Source organism: Budorcas taxicolor, chromosome 8 (assembly GCF_023091745.1).
Source record: "Budorcas taxicolor isolate Tak-1 chromosome 8, Takin1.1, whole genome shotgun sequence".
NCBI lineage: Eukaryota > Metazoa > Chordata > Mammalia > Artiodactyla > Bovidae > Budorcas > Budorcas taxicolor.
Window position 1 is genome coordinate 64,387,775 of NC_068917.1, and position 23,397 is coordinate 64,411,171.

Sequence of the window (23,397 nt, forward strand, 5' to 3'; positions counted from 1 at the left end):
ACGCGAGCACCCTAGCAGCACACAAGGTGTAATGCGCTTTCTGAGTGCTGGGCCAATCAGGTACTGCACCTTGGAGAAGCTGGCAGGGCAAGGTGAGGACGGAGGCCACGCCTCTTGGAGAGGTGGGCGAGGGTGGGCGGGGCAGGCGCGCCTAAGAGCTCCGGAAAAGGGCGCTTAGGGGGCGATGTCCTGTGGGGCGGAGCCACGCGTCTTTGCATGCGCGGGGCGGTGCCCGGAGGGACCACGCCTCTTCCGGTCCGCGGCACTTCCTCCGCGTGTGGCTGCCGCTGTTTTACCTCCGGTGATTGGCGGCTGGCGAGGCGAGATGGCGGAGGTGTTTCCGAGCGCGAGGTGGCAGTACTGTAGGGAGCCCGAAGACAGCCAGAGCGCTCTACTGGGTAAATACTGCGAAGCTGGAGCAGGTTTTCCTGTAACTTCCTCCGCTTCCGTTCCGGTAGCGCTACAGCCCTCCACTTCTCACGTCCGTCCAGCCGCATTCCCAGCTGGGTCAGGGCCCTGATAGGCTCCATGACTCCTTGGGGCTCGGCCAGTGCTCTCCTGTCATCTTGTCTCTCTGTTACTACCTCCCAGGTGGATGAGGGCATCCCAGTTACGTCCTCCCCAGGGCTGGGGCTGTATGTATCCAGGACCCCGTCATCCCCTCACCCACCAGGTTTCACACCTGCTCCATTTCCTTCTCCCCACTGGCCAGGGATTCCCTCAGCCTTTCTAGGTTTGGCCGAGGTCTCAGTCAGCCCCACTCCCCTAGTTATTCCTTCCCATGGAGGCCCGTCCCCAGGGATTCCCTCATGGCTCCAACCCCTCACCACCCCAGGACCACCTGGACCAGGACAGCTTTGGGTTAGGACCCGGGCTTCCTTGCCATCCCCATTCTCCAAGTCGGTCACTCCCTCCCCATTGACGATTAATTTCCTCCCCACCATACTCTGGATATTTCTGCTCTTATTTCATTCTTATGCTGTAATCTTACAGTCCAGTTCTCCAATGGGAGGCTACAGAATCCAGGCAGCATGCGCTTTACCTTGTACAAAAACAACGACTCCACAAATCCCAGAAAGAGGAGTCAGCGGATCCTGGTAAGTGCTGCTGTGGCCAGTCACCTCCACTCTGCAGACCTCAGGAGGCCCTTTGGGTGTGGGTTGATGTAGGAAGGAGAGGAGAAAAGAGGGGGATTAGCAGGTGAACCTTTGAAGAATATTGTGCCCCAGCAGGCTGGGGTGTGGAGACAGGCCCCATTCAGTTTCACACTGGTGGTGAAGTGATGGCTTTTTATTAATTTGTTCAATCAACAAGCATTTATTGAGTCCCCAGTGTGGCCCTGGACTGTAAGCTGCTGGGGAAATAGCTAAGTCAGACCTGGACCCACTCTGAGGGAGCTCATACTATAGAGCAGTGTTTTTCAACCTCGGCACTATTGACATTCTGACCCAGATATGTCATTCTTTGTTGTGCAGGCTGTCTTGTGCATCATTGGATATTTAGTAGCTTCCCTGGCTTCTGCCCACTAGTAGCGCTTTCTAGTTGTGGCCAACAGAATGTCAGACATTCCCAGATATCTGCATTCCCTGCTCTAGAGAGGTGAGAACTGAATGTGAGGAACTCATACATAAGTAAACAAAGCTCGGGGTCCCAGGGAGACAGAGTACAGAGCAGGGCAGAGTGAGCTGAGTCAGTGAAGGCTCTGCTTGCCAGAATGTCTTCCTGGGGGAGGGTGTATGGGAGCTGAACCCTGACGGATGGAGGAGGGTTTAACAGCTGAAGTTAGTATTGCAGGTGAAGAGGACAAACATGGGGAGAGGGCAGGGAAGCTTGGCTGTGATTAAGGAATGAATTCACCACCTCCATGGCGCTGAGGGGCTTCCTTGGTGACTGGCTCAGTGGTAAAGAATCCACCTGCCAATGCAGGAGACGTGGGTTCGATCCCTGGGTCAGGAAGATCTCCTGGAGAAGGAAATGGCAACCCAATCCAATATTCTTGCCTAGAAAATTCCATGGACAGATGAGCCTAGTGGGCTATAGTCCATGGGGTTGTAAAAGAGTTGGACACAACTTAGTGACTAAACAACAATAGCAGTGATCCTGAGAGCAAATAAGGAGCAGTCATGATAGAGGTGGGCAGAGAGGTTCAAGAAAGTGGGCTTTATGTTGCCTGCAGAATCATTTTGTTGCATGCCTCTAAGCTGTGGAAGCCTAGGGCCCGTCTCCGAGTCCTGAGGTGCAGCTCCACCAAGAACTTTCAGACTAGCTAGAAGCCAGCACTACCTGGAACTTTGCAGAAGTCCTCTTGCCTTTCCACCAGGGACACCCCAGACTCACTTAGAGATAGTGGAGCTGGATCATCTCAAAGAGGTTCTCTTGTCTCATCCACTGCAGTTTGGATTCTAAAGCTTCTGCAAACTTGGGAAAGGGCATCAAGATGTTTACTGTCTTTCAACGTCGGTTGTAATGGATCCCTTCCCTCCTCTACATTTTAGGCAGCTGAAACAGACAGACTTTCCTACGTGGGAAACAATTTTGGAACTGGAGCCCTCAAGTGCAATACTCTGTGCAGGTAGAGATGGGGAAAGTGACTGTGGGAAGTGGGAGTGGCGGCGGCGGCGGCGGCCCTGGCGCCGCTCTTCTCTGACTTCGTTTTAGCTGCAGCGGGGGAAATCCAGAGGGGTTTACCAGATTCCTGTGTTCCCAGACCCAGGGACCTTCACATCAGCATGTAGACATTCTCAAAATTGAAAAGTGACTTACATTTATTTAATTTCCTAAAAACCTCATTCATTTGTAATTTTTTTTAAAGTTGAGATGTAATTGACATATAGCATTAGTTTCAAGTGTATGATAAAATGATTCAATGTATGTAATGCTGCAAAATGGTCACAACAATGTCTAGTTAACATCCGTACAGATACAGTATTTTTTTCCTGGGATGAGAACTTTAGAGGCTTACTCTCTTAACAATCTTTCAAATATATAATGCAGTATTATAGTCACTGTGCTGAACATTATACCTCCAGGATTTATTTATTTTATAACTGGAAGTTTGTGCCTTTTGACCTTGATTAGTTTTGACCACATCATTAACTTGAAATATTCTTTGTTTATAGCTATCTTGTTCCTAAAAGGCAGCCGTCTCCATTATTTTTGGATGTGTGATTAACACACCAAAGTTTGCCAGAAGTCTGCCTTGGAAGTAACTACAAGAAAAGGGTTTAGTAGTGTCCAAGGCTCCAGAATTTCTGTCTAGTTCTGGAAAGATTACTGACTTGGGCAACTCCGCCATTTACTGATCTCTGGTTTTCCTCTTGGTACAATGAAGATTGTTCAGCGTGTTCAGTCTCACTGTCAGGCATTGCATAATGCAGTGTCCCTATGAAGATATCCATCCATGAACCACAACCAAGGCCCTTTTAGAGTCATCTCCCCCTTCATCCACCCCAGCAGCTGATAGAACTCCGATGAATGTGTTTGTCCTTGAAACTTTTATCATCTCTTTACAAAGCTTTTCTAGTTTAAACTAGTCTTCTCGTAATTACCGAAGTTTTGTCTTTGCCTCCGTAGAATTTACACATGGAGTAAATTCTAGTGTAGTTCTAGATTGTTATATCCCAAAAGGTTTTACCACTACATCAGTGACCCCAAATGTGATTGGCTGTAAGAATCACCTGGTGACTTCCCTGCTACCCTTCCCGTTTCCCCCCTCATTACCCTCTGCTTGCAGAGAATATCTGCTGTGGGGGATTATTGTTACTCATGTGTAAGTGGTGCCTTTTAAGCAGAAACAAGGAGATTGCATAAACAATACCTTTTGAATGATCCATTGTCACTGATATTCCTTTTTTATTCAGGCACTTCGTGGGAATTTTGAATAAGACCTCTGGCCAGATGGAAGTATATGATGCTGAGTTGTTCAACATGCAGCCACTGTTTTCAGGTAGGTTCTAGTTATGAAAGCTCAAGGAAAGGCTGAATATTTTAGGTTTGCTGGATGCATCAGTTAGACTTGTAAACTACATTTTGTAGCTGTTTTTTTAAAGGTTATTTTTTTCACTTGACAGAGTTTTAAAAGTGCTTTTACTCAACAAATATTTATTGATGACCTACTATGCCCCAGGCACAAGTTAGGGCCTGTGAATATACCAAAACAGACACAGATTCTGTCCCTACAATGTTTACAGATTGAAGATCAAAATCTAATCTTAGTTTAAGCAAGTTGAGCAATGATCAGAGCAGAGTAATGGAGGGCATCTCTGATACTCTTTTTCATCGAGGGCCTGTCTTAATTCTTAATGGTTCTAGTTGGGGTAGAGGTTTCAGAGTCTCTGGTAGGTTGTAGAAGTTGCTTATAGGTTGGACAAAGGTTGATGCAAAGTCTCTACACTTTGTAATTTGGGAAGAGATCTATTTTTTCTCTAACCCACTGGGAGAAGTTGCAATACCTCTCTTCTCTGGCATTTTAGAATGTATTGGGCTAGAGTGGGATCTTTGAAAATGATAGATAAGATGGTCAAACTCAAGGGGCTCCTGTTTCTAAATCTTAAATACTGAGAACCATGGTTGGGGAGGGAATTAGATAAGGATTATTAGGATCATTGTGAATCTGCTTGATACCTTCAGAGGCATTAGTTCTATTCTGGCAAAGCAGTGGTCTCAGCGTTTCTTGTAAAGAACCAGAAGTACTTCTGAGAAACATACATAATATACAAAAAATATGAGATTTTGCATATAATTTTAAAGGGCTCTTACATCCCAAAGGTCATCTGTGAATTTCCTAGGGGTCCATAGTCTTCTAGGTGAAGAATTTCCTCTTTGCAAACAAATAAAACAACATATAAATTATCCATCAAATGCTCTTCTGACTTCCAGTGAACAAAGAAAATTGTTCATTAATTTGTTATTTAAACACATTTGTAAATATTGGTTAATTCTAACCAGCATATATAAAAAATACACATTTATTGGGTCCTTACTATGCTCTGGGCACTGTTGTAAGCACTGTCAATGCATTATATCGCTTACTTCACTTTTTAATCAGTGATGAACCTGAAACAGAAGTTAAATGACTTTGGCAGGAACATACTGCTGTTCTAAGTAAGAGACCTGGGATTTAAATGCAGGCAAGGTCACTTCAAAGCTTATGCTCCTGTCCACTAGATTATTGTCCCTTATATGAATACTCTGGGAGATCAGAGAGCTTCATGTAAAATAATACATACCTCATGTTTATGCCTACTTTTAGGTCTTAAAATTTTTAAAAAAATTTTTTATTGAAGCATAGTTGATTTCTAGTATTTTGTTAGTTTCAGGTGTATGGCATATGATATATATATATTGTTTTTTTGGCAGGTGATATTCCAGTATAGCTTATTACAAGCTATTGGGTAAAATTCCCTGTGCTATACAGTAGATTCATGTCACTTATCTATTTTATGTATAGTAGTTTATATCCCGGAGAAGGCAGTGGCAACCCACTCCAGTACTCTTGCCTGTAAAATCCCATGGACGGAGGAGCCTGGTAGGCTCCAGTCCATGGTGTTGCGAAGAGTTGGACACGACTGAGCGACTTCACTTTCACTTTTCACTTTCATGCATTGGAGAAGGCAATGGCAACCCACTCCAGTGTTCTTGCCTGGAGAATCCCAGGGACGACGGAGCCTGGTGGACTGCTGTCTATGGGGTTGCACAGAGTCAGACATGACTGAAGCAACTTAGCAGCTGTAGCAGCAGCAGTTTATATCTATTTTTAATCCCATACTCCTAATTTGTACCTCCCCTACATCCAGAGGCTAGTTGGCTCAGATCATGTGCCAGGCTGTGGTGTGGAGAGCCCATGCAAACCTTCCTTTCCTTTCACATCCCTTTGAAGGGGCAGTGGTGGGGGTCCCAACCCTACTACCTGGTTACCTGGAAATCTTTCTTCTGCCAATTTTCAGTTAGTTTTCCACGAGAACTGTTCCACATATAGATGTATTTTTGATGTATTTGTCAATGGGAGGTGATCCCCGTGTCGTCCTCCTCCTCCTCGGCCTTCCTGATCACTCCTCCTCATCCCTTTTACAAGAAGGGCAAAGCTGTATACTGGAAAGAGCATAGGACTTAGTTTCTAATCTCATCTCTGCATTGCCTAGGGCAAGTCATTTCACCTGGAGGCCTCATGTTTCCTTGGATCCCTTCACTTGATTCCATAGTTTATTCTCCAGATCCTCTATCTGTATACTGAAGCTTCATATTGATGTTCATAGTACACATGCATGTTAAGCTCTGGGAAGTCCTGTAGTAGAGAAATCTGGTTTTCTTAGATTAACTGTTAACCAAATATTAAACACTCTTACTGTCTGCAGGCAATGGAGAAGGCAATGGCAACCCACTCCAGTACTGTTGCCTGGAAAATCCCATGGACGGAGGAGCCTGGTGAGCTACAGTCCATAGGGTTGCTAAGAATCGGACACGACTGAGCGACTTCACTTTCACTTTTCACTTTCATGCATTGGAGAAGGAAATGGCAACCCACTCCAGTGTTCTTGCCTAGAGAATCCCAGGGACGGGGAGCCTGGTGGCCTGCCGTCTCTGGGGTCGCACAGAGTCGGATGCAACTGAAGCGACTTAGCAGCTGTCAACAGGCAAACTTAACAGTTTGCTTTTTTTCTTTGTTTTATGTTTTGTAGATGAATCAGTTGAGAGTGAATCAACACTGGATAGTCAAGCCAAATCTTTCAGAGAAAAGGTAAGTGTGACAGAGCTAAGATGTGAAGCCCAGAGTGAGTTCCTTCCAGGCCTTGAGTTTCTCCATCAGTAATATAAAAACGCACAGTTCTCCCTGGGTGCTCCCAGTTCATTCAGTCTGTGGCTCTCTGGACAGTTCCTACCTGCAGAGGCCTCTGTGGCCTCACAGAGAGCAGATGCCGTATCTGGGGCAGCTGTGCACAGGTGTGTGCCAGCATCTGGAACTGGTTCTCTGCTGGGCTGTTGCTACAGGTGTAGCATAGCACTTATTTTCAGGATTTAATCCAAGTTTCAGAAAATACTGGTGATAGCCTGGAAACTTCACATCAAGACAAAGTAAACTTTAGGATTGTTAATGTAGTAGCTTCCTATAGGCTCATCTCATCCTAGGATGGCAGACTGATTGGATCTTCAGGACTGCCTGGAGCACTGTATTGAGAAGGGTGTGAGGCTGTCTGCAGGCTCAGAGGGGGAATGAGTGATCTGTTAGCAGTGTCTGTTGTGGGTATAGGACTGGAAAACGGTGAGCCGTGTGCCCCAGATTTACTGACCCTAATTCTAGTCAAGTCTTCATTTTACAGATGGAAACACTGTTGATTTATAAATAGTTCATTATAGTTTATAAAACAAGCACTTCAGATCTCTTAATATCTTTTCGTTCTTACAATAAGCCTATGAGGTAGTTAGGTATGAGTCAGCCCAGTTTACAGGTGTGATATTGATGGCTCAGAGAAGCTGAGAGTTTCCCCGTAGTCACACAGCTAGGAGTAGCAGTGCTCAGCCTGTCTCCAGTGACCAAATTTGTCTTTTGCACAGATGGATTCTTGCATTGAAGCCTTTGGTACCACCAAACAGAAGCGAGCTCTGAACTCCAGGAGAATGAACAAAGTTGGCAGTGAATCTTTGAATCGTGCAGTGGCTAAAGCTGCGGAGAATATAATTGATACAAAGGGTGTGACTGGTAAGCAGCTGAAACTTGGGGTTAGAGGTTGCTCCTAGAGATAGCTGTCCCTTCTCTTGAAATCCTTTACCTGCCTCACAGATGGACACGATGGGAATTAGGGCTGTATTCCTTCCTGCTTCTCCCTGAAGGCCTTCTTTGAAATGGACTCTGGGAATTATAAGAAACAACTGACATGGCCCGCCCTCAGTGAGCTCAGTCAAGTAGTTTTCCTATTAAAATGGAATTTTAGGAAATTTTAGAAAACCTTTCCATACCCTGCTAATTCACTTCAGTCGTGTCCGACTCTGTGCGACCCCATGGACGGCAGCCCACCAGTCTCCCCCGTCCCTGGGATTCTCCAGGCAAGAACACTGGAGTGGGTTGCCATTTCCTTCTCCAATGCATGAAAGTGAAAAGTGAAAGTGAATTCGCTCAGTCGTGTCTGACTCTCAGCGACCCCATGAACTGCAGCCTACGAGGCTCCTCCGCCCATGGATTTTCCAGGCAAGAGTACTGGAGTGGGGTGCCATTGCCTTCTCCTTCCATACCCTATGATTGTATAAATACTTTCCTATATTTTCTTTTACTACTTTTACAGTTTTACTTTTAACATTTACATCTTTCTTTTTTTTTTTACTTTTTTTAAACATTTACATCTTAATGACCTTTTTTTTTTTGGTCTATGGTACAAACCTCATTTTACCTTTTCCAAATGATTAGTGAGTTGTCCCCAACTTCATCTTTTCCTTGTGTAAAAAAACGGTTTAAGAAGTCATCTTTATCGTTTTACCACATTCTTAATTGGATTCTGTCTCAGCATTCTGACTGCCTATTCGTGTAGCAGCATATGATCCTTCTAATTATAGTAGCTTCACCATCCAGTTTATTGTCTGATGGGGCAACTTCATCCTTATTGTTCACAAATGTACGCTGTTGTAACATACTTTTTCTTCCAGATGATCTTAAGAATTATTTTGTCAAATTCCCTCAAAATCCATTTGGGATTAATATGGGGAAAATCAGCATCTTTATAATACTATATTTTCCCATTTAGAAACATAGAAATATGTCTCCATATGGTCAAAGATACAGTTTAATGTCTTAAGTAAATTTTTCAGTTTTTTTAATTCAGTTTATTCTCAGTTGTTAACAGTAGACTTAATAGCTGAAGACATTTAAAAAGAAAAAAAATTCACCCATCTTCCTGTCGTTCTACAGGACCGGCTGTTACAGTTTTCCTGTTTTCCTCTCTCTTCTTGTCTGTGTGCATACTTAATTCAGATGTGGTTATTCCTGTATGATAGTTGCAGTTTTATAATTTGATCTTTCTCTTTCACTGATAATACGTGAAGAAGTTCAGATGAGGGGGTTCTGGGCCGATGATAATCTCAAGTGCACAGGTTGCAGAGAGCATTGGGGGACCCAAAGCTGAGCAGGGTGACCCTGACGCTGACTCTTGCTTTACTTAAAAGCCCTGGTCAGTGACGCCATCCACAATGAGTCTCCAGGTGACTCTGTCTATCTCCCTCCCTGCCGCCCCGATGCAGACAAGCCTGAAGACGTGTATAAGTTTGAAGACCGTATCCTTCTTGCAGCAGAAGCGCCACCTCATTTCCCAAGTAGAGATGTGCGGATGGCAGTGCCATGGCCAGGCTCTCTAAGGATGTTGGTCCTGTGATGCTCACAAAAGCTTGCCCCAGACGCTTGCTGTTGCCCCGGCACTGTTGCTGGGAAGTCAGCGAGGCTTCCCCAGTAGCTGAGGACAAACCCATCCCTCAGCAAGGTGCCCACAGCTCGGCTCGGTGGGTGGGGCTCACTCTCCACAAAGAGTCAAAATACGACTTTTAAGTTGGCCAGTGCCCAGAGTCTAGGGCAGGCTGATTTTATAAAAGGAAAGGTTAGAATGTAGAGTTTCCATACTTGTGATTCTACTCAGATGGAAGATGCCTGCAGCAGCTTTGTGATAAGAGAAGACAGAAAAGTCCAGGCAGACCATGAGCTCTGGGCTGGGAGTCGGGAGAACTGAGTCCCAAAAGCTCTGCCCAAACATACTGTGTTATCACCCCCTCTCAGCCTCCGTTTTCCCATTTCTAAGATGAGGCTGTCACAGCATGATCCAGCTAGTTGATGTTTCCACTTCGGTTGGGTTTTTCTTGACCTGTAACTAGTTCTTTCCCCTGTGGAGTATGACGCTCTTCAGAGCCCATCTGAAGCTTTCAGGAATGTCACCTCAGAAGAAATACTGAAGATGATTGAAGAGAACAGGTATCCCACTTGGGTGGATGGAGAGTCTGGGTTGTGGTGTTGGGACACACACTTAATGTAGTCAGACATGAAGGAGACCTCGGGTGTCAGTCAGGGAGGACATCTGTCTCCAGCATTTGGACATGAGTGAGCTAGTGTTTGCTCCAGTGCTTGGGCTCCTAGGCCTGTTGCCCCAAGCCTGTGGGTGGCATTCAAGGGAGAGCATTGGCCTCTGAGTGCAGGGATCGTATGGCTGGGCAGAGGGTGGTGAGGCCTTGTAGACGGGCTGAGAACTGGAGCTGACCTGTGTTCCCCCCACAGTGTTACGCCAGGTCCAAGGGCTGGCCTGGGAGTAGGTCCCTGCTGAAGTGATAGTTTATCTGTGGTGATATGTTGAGGGGGCTTTTCTAAAGTTAAATTATAGATATAATTTGTTTATTGGTCTTTTAATGTTTATTATTTTTGGCTGTGCTGGGTCTTGCGCAGGCTTTCTCTAGATGTGGTGAGCAGCGGCTAATCTAGTTGCGGTGCTCAGATTTCTTATTGCGGTGACTTTTGTTGCAGAGCAGGGCTCTAGGGTGCCCAGGATTCAGAAGTTGCTGCAAGGTAGTTGGGATGCACGGGCTTAGTTGCCCCAGGGCATGTGGGATCTTCCCAGACCAGGGATCAAACCAGTGTCCCTTGTATAGCAAGATGGATTCTTCTTTTTTTTTTTTTTTCCCGTTTCTTCCTGCTCTTTCATTTTTTTTTAGTTATTTATTTTTTTGTTGCACTGGGTATTCATTGTGGCATATGGGATCTCATTCCCTGACCAGGGATTGAACCTGAACTCCCTGCATTAGGGAGTCTTAGCCACTGGACCACCAGGGAAGTCCCGCAAGATGGATTCTTAACCAGTGGACAATCAGGGAAGCCCTGAATTATGTTCTTTAAATATGGTATGTTTTATATAATTCAGAGATGATTGCCTCTACTCCCCTCCCCCTTTTTTTGCCTTTTAAAACAGCTTTTCTTATATGATGATAGTGGGGGATTTTTTTGCTTTTGAGTTTTTCTTTTAATAATTTTATCTTAAAAAAATGTTGTCAACCCTAGGTTGGTTCCCTAGATATTTGTTTGGAAATTTTACTGGTCAGTGAAATCCAAAGTCTTAGAAAATACATTTTTTCCCCCCTCTCTAAAGATCCATTTCCAAAAAAAGCTTCATTGCTGGTTCTTCATTGTCTTAATGTGATGTGGCTCAGGGCCAGGTACTGGAAGGAGCTCTGGGCTGGGAGTCTGGAGAACTGAGTCCCCATCTGCCTGATGGACTGTGTGGTCTTCCCCTCACTGAGCCTTAGTTCTCCCATCTGTACAAGGAGGCTGCCACGAGATGACACCGAAGAGCCTTTTATGGTGCGATTCCATGATCGTGATAGTGGTAGAACAACAGTATGTAACAATAACAACCAGCACTGATGGGACTCTTCCCTGTGCCAAGCGCCACTTTAATTGCATTGTCTCATTTACTCCACAAAAATCCATAGGGTGAGGGTATTTAATTTAGGGGCAAAGAAACCAAAACAGAGATGTTCAGAAACTTGCTCAAGCCACTGCATGGCAGAGAGAGGATTCAGACCCAGGTAGGTGAGAGCCCGTGCTCCAGACCACCACATCAGGATTGGGCAGAGTGCTGAGTCTTGGACACTGCCTGTGAATAAAGTTTTATTGGAACATAGCTTCAGTCATTCATTCCTGTGTTAATCAGTGGCTGCCTTTGCACTGCAGTGGCAGTGACCATTTGCTCACGAAATGTTTATTTACTGTCTAGACCTTTACTCCCCCTGCACTAAATTCATGCTCCTCCTCTTGTAAGGAGCTGGTGGGATGGCCCTTCCTCAGCTGTGGACTGTATACCAGGTGTGGGGTGCCTACTGGCCGGTCTTACACATTTCCCCTTTTCCCTCCCCTGTTGTAGTCACTGCTCCTTTGTCATAGAAGCGTTGAAGTCTTTGCCATCCAATGAGGAGAGCCGAGACCGCCAGGCACGGTGCATATGGTACCTGGACACCCTCATCAAATTTCGAGCACAGAAAGTGATTAAGCGGAAAAGTAAGTCCATGATAGACTTTTTTTTTTTTAATTGAAATACAGTCGATTTACATTGTGTTTGTTTAAAGTATACAGCAAAGTGATTCAGTTACATGTATATTTATACATGTATATATTCTTTTTCAGATTTTTTTCCATTATAGATTATTAAAGGATACTGTATATAGTTCCTTGTGCTATACTGTGGGTCCTTGTTATTTTATGTATAGCAGCGTGTATCTGTTAGTCCCAAACTCCTAATTTATCCCTCCTTCCCTTGCTTTTCCCCTTTGGTAACCATACGTTTATTTTCTATGTCTATGAGTCTGATTTGTATCATTTTCTTTAGATTCCACATAAAAGTGATACTGTATTTGTCTCTCTGTCTGGCTTTACTCATTATGATAATCTCTAGGTCCACCCATGTTGCTGCAAAGGGCATCATTTCATACTTTCTTATGGCTAGGTAATATCCATAGAGATATATATACTACATCTTTATCCATTCATCTGTTGTTGGACATTTAGGTTGCTTCTGTGTCTTGGCTATTGTAAGCAGGGCTACAATGAACATTGGGGTTTATATATCAGGGTAGGCATTTTATTCTAGTTATTTCCAGTCTGTTATCTGTCTATAACTATTAGACTAGTTCTAGTGATGAAAGCTGAGCGCTGAAGAATGGATGCTTTTGAACTGTGGAGAAAACTCTTGAGAGTCCCTTGGACTGCAAGGAGATCCAGCCAGTCCATTCTAAAGGAGATAGTCCTGGGATTTCTTTGGAAGGACTGATGCTGAAGCTGAAGCTCTAATACTTTGGCCACCTCATGAGAAGAGTTGACTCATTGGAAAAGACTCTGATGCTGGGAGGGATTGGGGGCAGGAGGAGAAGGGGACAACAGAGGATGAGATGGCTGGATGGCATCACCGACTTGATGGACGTTGAGTCTGAGTGAACTCCGGGAGTTGGTGATGGACAGGGAGGCCTGGCGTGCTGCGATTCATGGGGTCGCAAAGAGTCGGACACGACTGAGTGACTGAACTGAACTGAGAGAAGAAATGGGCATGTCTTTCCAGGTCTTCATTTATAACTGTGTAACAGAGTGGGTACTGCTGATGTGCTGAGAGGACTTGCCAAGCTCTTTCCTGTGAAAATAGGGTCAAGTTGGATTATATGATTGCTCAGAGCTAACATTCACTACTTCTGTTCTATGTTAGGTAAAGTATAACATCCAGTCCAATCAAGTGAATATTCTAGGGGATGGTTAGAACTAGTTATATGGGGAGAAAAGTTGGCCTTGCTCGTGAAGGCCTGTGGCACAATGTTGTGTCAGCTCTTTCTGGCTCGGAGGGAAGTCACTTTCTGCTGGTAACCCATGTCACCTGTCACCAGGGCATGGGTGTCTGCTACACATGCACGGCCACCCAGAGTTGGAAATCCAGAGAGAGACACCTGTGATTTGAGGCCTAGGTGTATACAGTTGTGTTACTGCGACTGGGCACCTGGGGTTTATACAGGAACACCTCGTTCTGCCGTTCTTCACAGATACCATGGTTTTTACAAATTGAAGGTTTGCAGCAACCCTGGGTTAACCAAGTCAGCACCATTTTTCCAACAGAGTCTGCTTACTTTGTGTCTATGTGTCACATTTCACTGTTAGTGAATATTTTCAACTTTTACATTGTTATATTATGATGGTCTATGATCAGTGATCTTTGATGTCACTGCTACAACACACTGAAGGCTAAGATGATGGCTAGCAATTTTTTAGCAGTAAGGTATCTTTTAATTGAGGTATGGACACTGGTTTTTTGATTTTTAATTAATTATTGGACACTTTTAAAAACACGTGATATGACTGCACGCTTAGGAGACTCCAGTGTACTGTAAACCTAATTTACACACATTGGGAAACCAGGCAGTTCATGTGACTTGCTTTATTGTGGTGGTCTCAAACCGAACGTGCGGTAACTCTGACCTGTGCCTGTACTCATGTTTCTCAGTATCTGCTGAATTCTTGTTTTCACATTCCAATCTCCCCTCCTTTCCCTCTCCCTGAGCTTTCTCCACAATCTGTTTCTCTTTCTAACATCTTTGAATCATGTGTCTTTCAGCCCCATTGGAGTCCGGTTTTCTTTCTCGTCACTGCCCTGTCATGAACATCTCATGCACACGTATGGTCTGCAGGTGAAACACACCTGAGCCTGTGTTCATTTGAAGGTGGCTGTTCTGTTTCACGGGCCCCTTTTTGTCTTCCTACATGCCTCTGTTTAGTCCAAGGGTCCACTGTTATCCTTGTCTCCCAGCTCATAGGTGAGGCATGGCCTGAGAGTTTTGAAAGAAAATGATCAAACTCCATTTTGTCTTGTAGGTGCCCTGGGACCCGGAGTCCCCCACATCATCAACACCAAACTACTAAAGCAGTTCACCTGCCTGACCTACAACAACGGCAGGTCAGGGGGCTTGACTTCTTGGCTTTTGCCTATAAAGGAGAGAGCAGGATCAGGGGGGAGGGGGCTTGGATTGCAGTCCATATTCTCAGAGTCACTGTGCTGAAGTGGGCACTGCTGCTTGGCAGGGTCTTGGGTAAGTGAGTTTAGGCAGCACTGTAGTGCACTCTGTCCCTCTGGGAGAAGTTCACATTAAGGCTCTGGGAAGTCCTGCAATAAAGACTACACCAAACACTTTTTCCAGGGACGCCTTCCCAGTGTCCCCAGAACCAGTGTGGTGTGGAGAGGTGGTGATGCAGGCAGGGGCAGGTCAGGGGATGACTTTGGGGAAGCCCCCTAAGCAGCACAGCTGGGCTTCCTTTCTGATATTTGCTTGCTGTGTCCTGCTCTGACTGCTTGAAGAATCATGGGCAGCCAAGTGTGGAATGACTGTTTTCCCAGCAGTCCGGCTGAGCAGGCTGGGAAGATGGGGATGGTCTGCATCAGTGCAGGCTCCAACTGTGCCTGGGGAAGGTGGAGATACAGCCTTTTTTGTCCTCCCTGGAGGGACACTGGGATCGGCTCCACTGTGTGTGAAGGCTCGGGCAGCGTGACAGGATGAGGGATGTTGCTCAGATTCCTTTTCCTTTCCCCAAGATGAGAAGACAGTTGAATGCATATGGGAATAGGCTTGGATGTTTTTCCTTTCCTTTTGCAGAAATCATCTTGGAGTTTAATTTTGTCTCTTTTTTTCCTACCACTGATTTGCAGTTTGCGGAACTTAATTTCAGACTCTATGAAGGCAAAGATCACCGCCTACGTGATCGTACTGGCCTTGCACATAAATGGCTTCCAGATTGACCTGACAATGTTACAGAGGGACTTGAAGCTCAGTGAGAAAAGGTGAGCATGACAGAAGAAAAAGCTCTCTTAGGGAGCCTTGATGTAGTTCTGGTACTGCTGGAAAGCGTGAGACACTATTGGGGACAATCTTTAGATGAATGAATGATTGAATGGACGGGCAACCAGACATTACTGTGTGTCTTAACCATGCTAGGCACAGTGTCAAATCTGTCATAATCTCCCAGTGATTTCTCTTAAGAATCAGTGGAAGAATCTTTGGTTCAGAGAAAGCAGTGACTTTCCCAGGGTCACTCAGACAAGAAGGGGAGTAGTTGGGCTTCAGAAATGAGCCTTCCATTCCCGTGTAACAGAGCAGCCTCCAGTCTCTGAGTTGCTGTCACTGGAAAGAGGGATTCTGTGTGATTCTGATGGACTAACCTGGGGGTGGAGGTTGTATAAGAGAACCCCAGTTTCAGCTTAGCAGAAAGCACTCTCAGGTGGAAGGAGCTGCCAGGGGAGGTGTCTAAGGCAAGGCAGAGCAGGAGTTTGGCAGGGCTCTCACATTCACACTTCTCTGAGCAGGCTGGAAAGGTTGGCAGAAGTGGCGACCCTTTCAGGCCCTTCTAGCCTTGGTAGAAGGGATTCAGGCTGAGTAGGGAGCATAACCTCCAGGGTACTGAATCGCAGGGTGTGTTGGCCTTTGTCAGTGATGAAGGAGTATCTGACACCCAAGGACCCTGGTGGTGGTCCAAGAGTGCCTAGGAAAACAGCTTCATCTGGACTCTTCAGCAGTCTGGAGCAGGATTACTCTGAGGGCTGTCCACACATGGCCTTCTCACAGATAGTGAGGTTGAACATTAAAGAGAAATAGATTTTTGGAGTCTGTAAAATTCTGGTAAGTGCTTGATCCTTGTCATAGGAAGTAAACAGTTATCAATAGGAGCCGGATAACCTGGTTTTCTATCACTTGTATAGGCGTTTTCTAACCGCTACACATTGACACAGGAATCTGTTGGTCTTTTTGCTGCTGGAAGCTTTGCTCCTGTGTCCACCTTTGGGATTCTGTCTTTGAGGCATGGAGCACAAATGTGCTACCCCCTCCTGCCTGCCAAGCTTCTCTGAGCATTGCATTGAGGAGACTCTCTCTTGTTTTATGTGTTTGTTCCTTAGGATGATGGAGATAGCGAAAGCCATGAGGCTGAAGATCTCCAAAAGAAAGGTTTCTCTGGCAGTGGGTGGGGAGGAGGAGCACAGACTGGGCACTCTCTCCATCCCGTTGCCTCCAGCCCAGTCCTTGGACCATCAGTCAAAGCGAAGAAAAATGACCTAGAGGTGTGCTTTCCCAGACACAACATTTTTGCCATTCCTTCTGTTCATTTGCGTTTTTATTTTTAAAGAAAGAGGGTTAAAGAAGAAGCCTTGCTTTGGCATGGGCATGGAGCCAGATGCCACCACCTGGCAGAAGCAGAAACATAAAGCAAGGCCCTGTTGGACTCTATCTCTCTGCTTTGGTGTCACTGTGACTATAAATGGCAGATGGTTCATGTGTGGGATATGGGAGGGTCGGAGGCAAAAGATCTCTCAGGCTGAACCTTGAACCACATCTAATGGATAAACGTTAACATTAAGAGAAATGTGAAATGCTGTGCTTAGGTCTGAAAGGACCAGCGGCGTCCATGGTGAGGACAATGCCCAGCAGGGCTGGGAGAGGAGGCTTCGGGTCACCAGTGTGATGGGGTTGCCCAAACAAGCTAATTTAGTTCGGGGCTACTGAAACAAAGCAGAACCAAATCAGAAGAAGTGATTAAATCAGTTGTTCAGCTTGGCTCAGGCCACACACAGGGCAGGGGTGAGCTCTGAAAGCCAGTGAATTGGTCAGAGCTCAGTACAGAAAACAAATGGTCCTAGATGTTCTTAAGGAGAAAGGAGTTTAACACATGGATAAAATGGTACAAAATTGTTAAAAAGTTGCAGGAGCTGGTGTCAAGGAAGTTGCTGCTAGAACTGCTGAGTTCAAGAACACAGCTTAGGTGGCCAGGCAGGCATGAAGAAGCCACTTGAATTCATGAAGCTTCTTGAATTCAGCTGCTTCCAGAATTCATGAAGCTGGTAACTTGACACTGGAATACTGGTTCAGCCACCCATACTTTCACTATCCAGGCTTCCACCTCCTGGCTTGTCAGCATGGACAGCCCAAAGATCAAGAGGTTGGCCTCCCATCTTGCTTCCTTCCTCTGTGAGTACACATGTAGGGATCTCATTTTGTCCAGAATCCTAGCAGTGAGGGTGTCTTAGAAATAGGTTTCAGCTCTCCAGCCTCTAGTTACAGGAAGCCATACCAGAAGCAGATGGGAAGGGGTGCTTACTGCCACCCATCTTATCTACCAGGGGAATATGGAGAAGTGGTGTCCAGAGGGTTGCTGTGAGGAACGGGGCTGTGACACAGACTCAGGTATATGGCTGATGCTCAGACTCAGCTCTTCAAAGGTTCTCCTGAGGCAGTGGGAGCAGTGCAGTGTGTGGGGCTCGTGCTGGGGGCCGGGGGCAGTGGAAGAAGGAAGAGAGAACCCAGCTCTCTCTGAAAATGAGAAAGGAAGACGTTTACACAGCAGCTGGGCCATCTGTTAGGGAAGACGTGGTAGAAATGGGCCTTGGATGATTCATTCAGGGCGTGTGATCCTTGTATTTCTTCGAGTACTGGGGTGCGGTTGTCAGAGACACTTCTAACGCCAGGCCTGAAATGCCCATTTTCCATGTTCTTCTTGTCTGGCTTGTCCCCATTTGTGTCTGATCCTGGGAAGCGGGCACTTCCCTCCAGCAGAGTTGTGAGCAGGAAATCTAAATGCCTGTTGTTTTTCTTTATCTAAGTTGTTGCAAAAATCAGGTATGTGACTCTGCATCAGAAAAAATAATCATCCTGATTTGACTCTGGGAAAAGAATCCCTAGTGTGTTTGCGGGTGTCATCATGAATACATTTAGATTCTGATGGTTTTGACACCTTGAGGCTTAATTTCCAGCAGTGATTAGATCATAGCATATGACCTGGCCTCTGAGCAGCCTCTGTCCTCATGGGGAAGCAGTCACTGTGTGAGTCACTTCCGTCACTCACACTGAGGGGTGGTGTGGATGGGGAAAGGCCTCAAGTGGTAAGTATACTGCTGACCCTTGAAAACATGGATATGAACTGCTTGGGTCCACTTAGACGTGGACTTTTTTCAGTAGTAAACACTACAGCACCACATGAGTGGTTGGTTGAGCCTGCAGCTGTAGAACCACAGATACAGGGGGCTGGTCTGAATCATATGTGGATTTTGCAGCTGTATGGAGGGTCAGTGCCCCTAACCTCTTGTGTTGTTCAGGGGTCAGCTGTATACTTGTCCTGGGTGACAACAGGTGTACTTTACTAAGTGTAGGTGATGCAGTCCCAAAAGACTGAAAAGCCAGTTTTCGTACATCAAAGGGTTTGTGGATCAGAAGGCTCAAGAGAGGGCCCTTTCCAACAAGTCTAGAGAAAGGGCGCCTAGCACAGTGCCCAGTATATAAACAGCAGTGTCTGGAGTGAGCCAGAGTCAATGAGTGGCACCTTCTTTCCTTGGCAGAGCTATCTGGCAGTACACACTTGTAGAATAATGGGATTGTACTAGGTTTTTTCTGGCTCTAAAACGCCATTTATTTACTAGTGCATTCCCAGAGGATTCCTTGATCCCACCAAGTTACTTGTCATAATGTCGCTTGATGATCTCTTAGAAGAAAAACAGACTGTGGGCTAGAGGCTTATACCCTTAATAAGATTTTCAGTTTGTGGAATAACTTACAGAACGTTAACAGAATGAAGTCTGTTCCTTGGAGGGACATGGCCCTGACCTGCTGACACTGTTAACAGTGTTGAGATCAAAGAAGGAATATTTAACATCCTTGCAGAGGACTCAACATGAAAATCGCTAATTAGGTAAAATTTCTTAAAGCATCTTTGAAGAACTTTATATAATGTCATACTCAGAAAATAGTTGCAAGAATAATTATAGTCATACACAGAGAACTCCTGTACATCCTTTACCCAGGTGCTCCAACTGTTTATGTGGCATCCTATTTATTATTTGCTTTGTACACTTAAATATTTCCTTTTGAACCATTTGGGACAGCTTGAGAAAAGCACCCTTTTTATCTTAAGTACTTCAGTGTGTATATCCTAAGAATAATGAGGACTTTCTCTTCCATAAGCACATTACACTTACCAAAAGCAGGAACTAGGATCTGGCCCACAGCTCATATTCACATTTTGTCCATCACACTTCATTGGTCTTATTTCATCTGAAGCAATTCCTCAGTCTTTGCTGTTCCTAACCTTGACATTTTGAAGAGTAAATTAGCCATCTTGCAGAGAATCCCTCAACTTGGTTTTGTCTGGCATCTCCTTATGGTTAGATTCAGGATACACATTTTTGGCAGGGGATTTACAGACGTTTGCTCTGCCCCATACGCATCACAGTCACAGCATGTGATGTTGGTTTGTCTTTAAGGTTATAATTTCTCCACTTGGGAGTTACTACTTTTCTTTTTGTAGTTAATTTTTGGAGAAATACTTTAAGCCTCTAAATATCCTGTTCCCCATCTAATTATTACCCATGAGTTTTAGCCTGGATTGATCATTTTTGCTGAATGAATTACCATGATGGCTACAAAATGAGTGATATTCTCACTCCCATAGTTTCTTACATATTTACTGTTGGCATTCTGTTAAGGAGAAGCTTTCTTTTCTCTTACATTAAAATTTTTTTTTGTTCATTTAGTATGGACTCATGGATTATCCTGTGAACAGTTGCCAATTATTTTGATGCTCAGATTGTACCACATTTGGCCAATCTGAGTTCCTTCAAGCTAGCTCTTATATCCCTATATTTTTAAGGATGCTTCCTTAATTTCTGGCACAAGATATTCTAGCCGCCTTGTACTTTCCTGCTCTGGCCCTGGAATCAGCCTTTTATCCAAGGAGCCTGGGTGGATGACATGAATGATTGGCCCAGACTAAGAAGTGAAATGCCATTCTGACAATCAAGACAGACGGCATCTTTGGCTGCAGTCAGGCAAGAACTGTTTCTAAGCAGCGGTGACAGGTCACTCAAGCTGTACCAAAGGCCATGCTAGGCTTGATTTCCATTTAAAAGGATGATCACAGTGCATGGGCCCAATGCAGTGGCCATAACTGCACCCTGTGAAGTTCTGGACAGGAAGGGAGAAGAAACCAGTGGAATGAGGGTGTTCCTACTGGGAGAGACTACTCAAGGTTGGAATAAGCCCAGCAGGCCCCAGGTGAGTCCACCATGAGGACTGATCAGAGAAGAAACTGCTATTGGAAGGAGAGGGAAGAAGGTGGGCCAGGGATGTTGCTGGACAGGTCTCAGCTCATGTGCTATTCTAAGACCCAACTCTGGCTCTTGTCTGGTCTGGCCACAGCATGCCCACCATTTACTATAGTCAGGGCCTCCTCTGCCTACAGGGAGCAGTGGCCTCAACAGGACCAGGAGGCCTTGGTGATGAAGCTGTATTTTTTTTTTTTAAGTATGGTTGATTTCCAATGTGTTAGGTGTACAGCAAAGTGATTCAGTCATACATCTATATCTAGCTGTCTTCTTCAGATTCTTCTGTTACAGGTTATTAACAAGATATGAATACTGTTTCCTGTGCTATTCAGTAGGTTCCTGTTTATTTTACATGTCATAGTGTGTATCTGTTACTCCGAAATTCCTAATTTATCCCCTCCCCCCATATTGGTCTTTGTCGTGCTTATACACTCCCATCAGCAGGCATCAATACTGAGCCTGACTGGCCACCAGGGAAGGCTAGGGAGGCCGCAGTGTAAGCTGCTTGGGTGGGGAACAGCCAAGACCTGTGAGGTCCACACAAGGGTTAAACCTTCACCTGTGGCAAGGCACCCTCGGGAGGAGACTTAGCTGCTGCAGACAAGCAAGCAACCCCAGGGAAGCACAGCTTTCTTAGAGAACCCTATCTTCTGATCCATGCTTTCTGCAAATAAGAGCTGGGACATACCTCCTGAGGTGCAAGACAGGACTCCTAAACTCTATGTCTTCCTTGAGCTTTCCAAGACCCGCCCAGGGCCACTGGAGTGGATCTAGAAAAATGACCAGATGGTGAGGAGACAGTCTGCAAACTGGCATGTATGAACTGAGGGCAGGAGAAAGTGGACCCAAAGGGGATAAAGATGCTGTCTATAAACCTCTGGAGAGTCACCACAGAAGGAAAAGAGATCCTTTGGGAGCTCCAGAAGGTAAAGTAAAGATACTGGGAATGGGGTTGGGCTTGTTTCCTTGTCCATCTATCCATGTGTCCAACACTTAGGGAGTTTGCTTTGTATAAAGGACCAACAGGGCATGACCACACATCTTGAGAGGGGGAATCATACATATCATCAGTGTGAATGCAGAGGATTCAGTGTTACCATGGGGATAACGTGGTTGGGTAGGAGAGCCTGGAGGAGGGGCACGGAACTAGGAGATCAGGCATGTAACTAGGATTTGAAGGGGTCAGGAAGTAAGGGTGTGGCTAGGATTTAGCCAGGGTGACAGATTCTGGCTCATTTCAGGGCTTTCCTGGTGGCTCAGAGGTTAAAGCGTCTGCCTCCAATGTGGGAGACCCAGGTTCGATCCCTGGGTCGGGAACATCCCCTGGAGAAGGAAATGGCAACCCACTCCAGTATTCTTGCCTGGAGAATCCCATGGACGGAGAAGCCTAGTAGGTTACAGTCCACGGGGTCGCAAAGAGTCGGACACGACTGAGCGACTTCACCTTAGCTTACCTCACCTAAGGAAAAAAATACCCAGATAGAATGGGTTCTCTTGGGTAGGTCTGGCCTGTATGGGAGAGCAAGCCATGCACTCAACCAATGCTTGCTACTTGAAGCAGTCTCCTTCCAGATGCTTCCCCAGCCATGGAAGAGCCAAGATAGGATGAGTGGCCGGTGTTCCACTTAGGCCTCCAGATGATGTGGCAGAACATGGGCATTGTATGTGTGTGTGTCCTGGCTGTTCCTGTTATGGAAGCCCTAGGTTAATGGCCTTACTCACACCTCTTCTGCATACAGCCTCTTTAACGTTTGGTAGGGAACCTACTGAGCCTTAACAGGCATCACCATTCAGAACACAGTTCCCTCTGGGGAGAGCAATCAAGATGGTGAAGTAGTACAATGTGAAGCTCACCTCCCACTAATACATCAAAAATACACCCACATGTGGGATGGTTCTCACCAAACATCTATTGAACCCTGGCAGAAGACCTCAGACCCCTGAAAGAGCAAGAAAATCTCCACGTAACTGGGTAGGATGAAAGAAAAAGGGGGGAGGGGAAGGAGTCCAGATTGTACCTGTGCTCTTGGAAGGAAGCTGTGAAAGAGGAAAGGTTCCCGCACCCTGAAGGTCCCTTCACCAGCAGAGATCAGCCGGAATATAAGGGAGCTTCAGAGCCTCAGAGGAGAGCACAGCCATCAGTCTGCAGCTGCTAGTACACCTGAGGGTGTACTCGAGGACGCCTGGGCCACCTTAGAGGGCAGGCACCATTGTGTGGGCAGTGAGTGGGGAGGAGCGAAACCCACTGCTAGAGCCTTTATCACTGCATCAGCTCTCAGGCAACAAGACACCATCTAAAAGAATAGGATCTGTCACAAACTTTGAAAGCTGCTACCTCTAGCAGCTGACTCGGCCCTTCTGGGCTCCAGGAGACATTTCTCCAAAGAAGAAATACAAATGGCCAATAGGCATGTGAAGAGATGCTCAACATTGCTAATTACTAGGGAAATGCAGATTAAAGCTATGAGGTACCACCTCACACTGGTCAGTATTCCATTCCTCATAAAACTAAAAACAATTACCGTATGACCCAGCAATCCCATTCCTGGTCATATATCCAGACAAAACTAATCCAAAAACATACGTGCACCCCTTTGTTCATAGCAGCACTATTCAAAATGTCCAGCGACAGATGAATGGATAAAGATGTGCATATATACCATGGAATACTATTAGCCATAAAAGAGAACAAAATTACGGCATTTGCAGCAACATGAATGGACCTTGAGATTATCAACTGAAGTCAGAGAAAGACAAATACCCTAAGATATCA

The 23,397-nt window shown here is 45.6% G+C and overlaps 1 protein-coding gene across 1 annotated transcript; it reads left to right on the top strand.

Annotated features, from left to right (window-relative positions):
* The first annotated feature begins 265 nt into the window (after positions 1–265).
* POLR1E (RNA polymerase I subunit E) lies at positions 266–16,885 on the top strand. The gene is made up of 12 exons (XM_052644966.1): positions 266–398; positions 994–1,097; positions 2,496–2,572; positions 3,861–3,946; positions 6,678–6,736; positions 7,552–7,696; positions 9,151–9,258; positions 9,847–9,943; positions 11,880–12,013; positions 14,363–14,444; positions 15,192–15,323; positions 16,434–16,885. The coding sequence occupies exons 1-12, from the start codon at positions 326–328 to the stop codon at positions 16,591–16,593; spliced, it is 1,257 nt and encodes a 418-aa protein (XP_052500926.1). The 5' UTR covers positions 266–325; the 3' UTR covers positions 16,594–16,885.
* Positions 16,886–23,397: the final 6,512 nt, after the last annotated feature.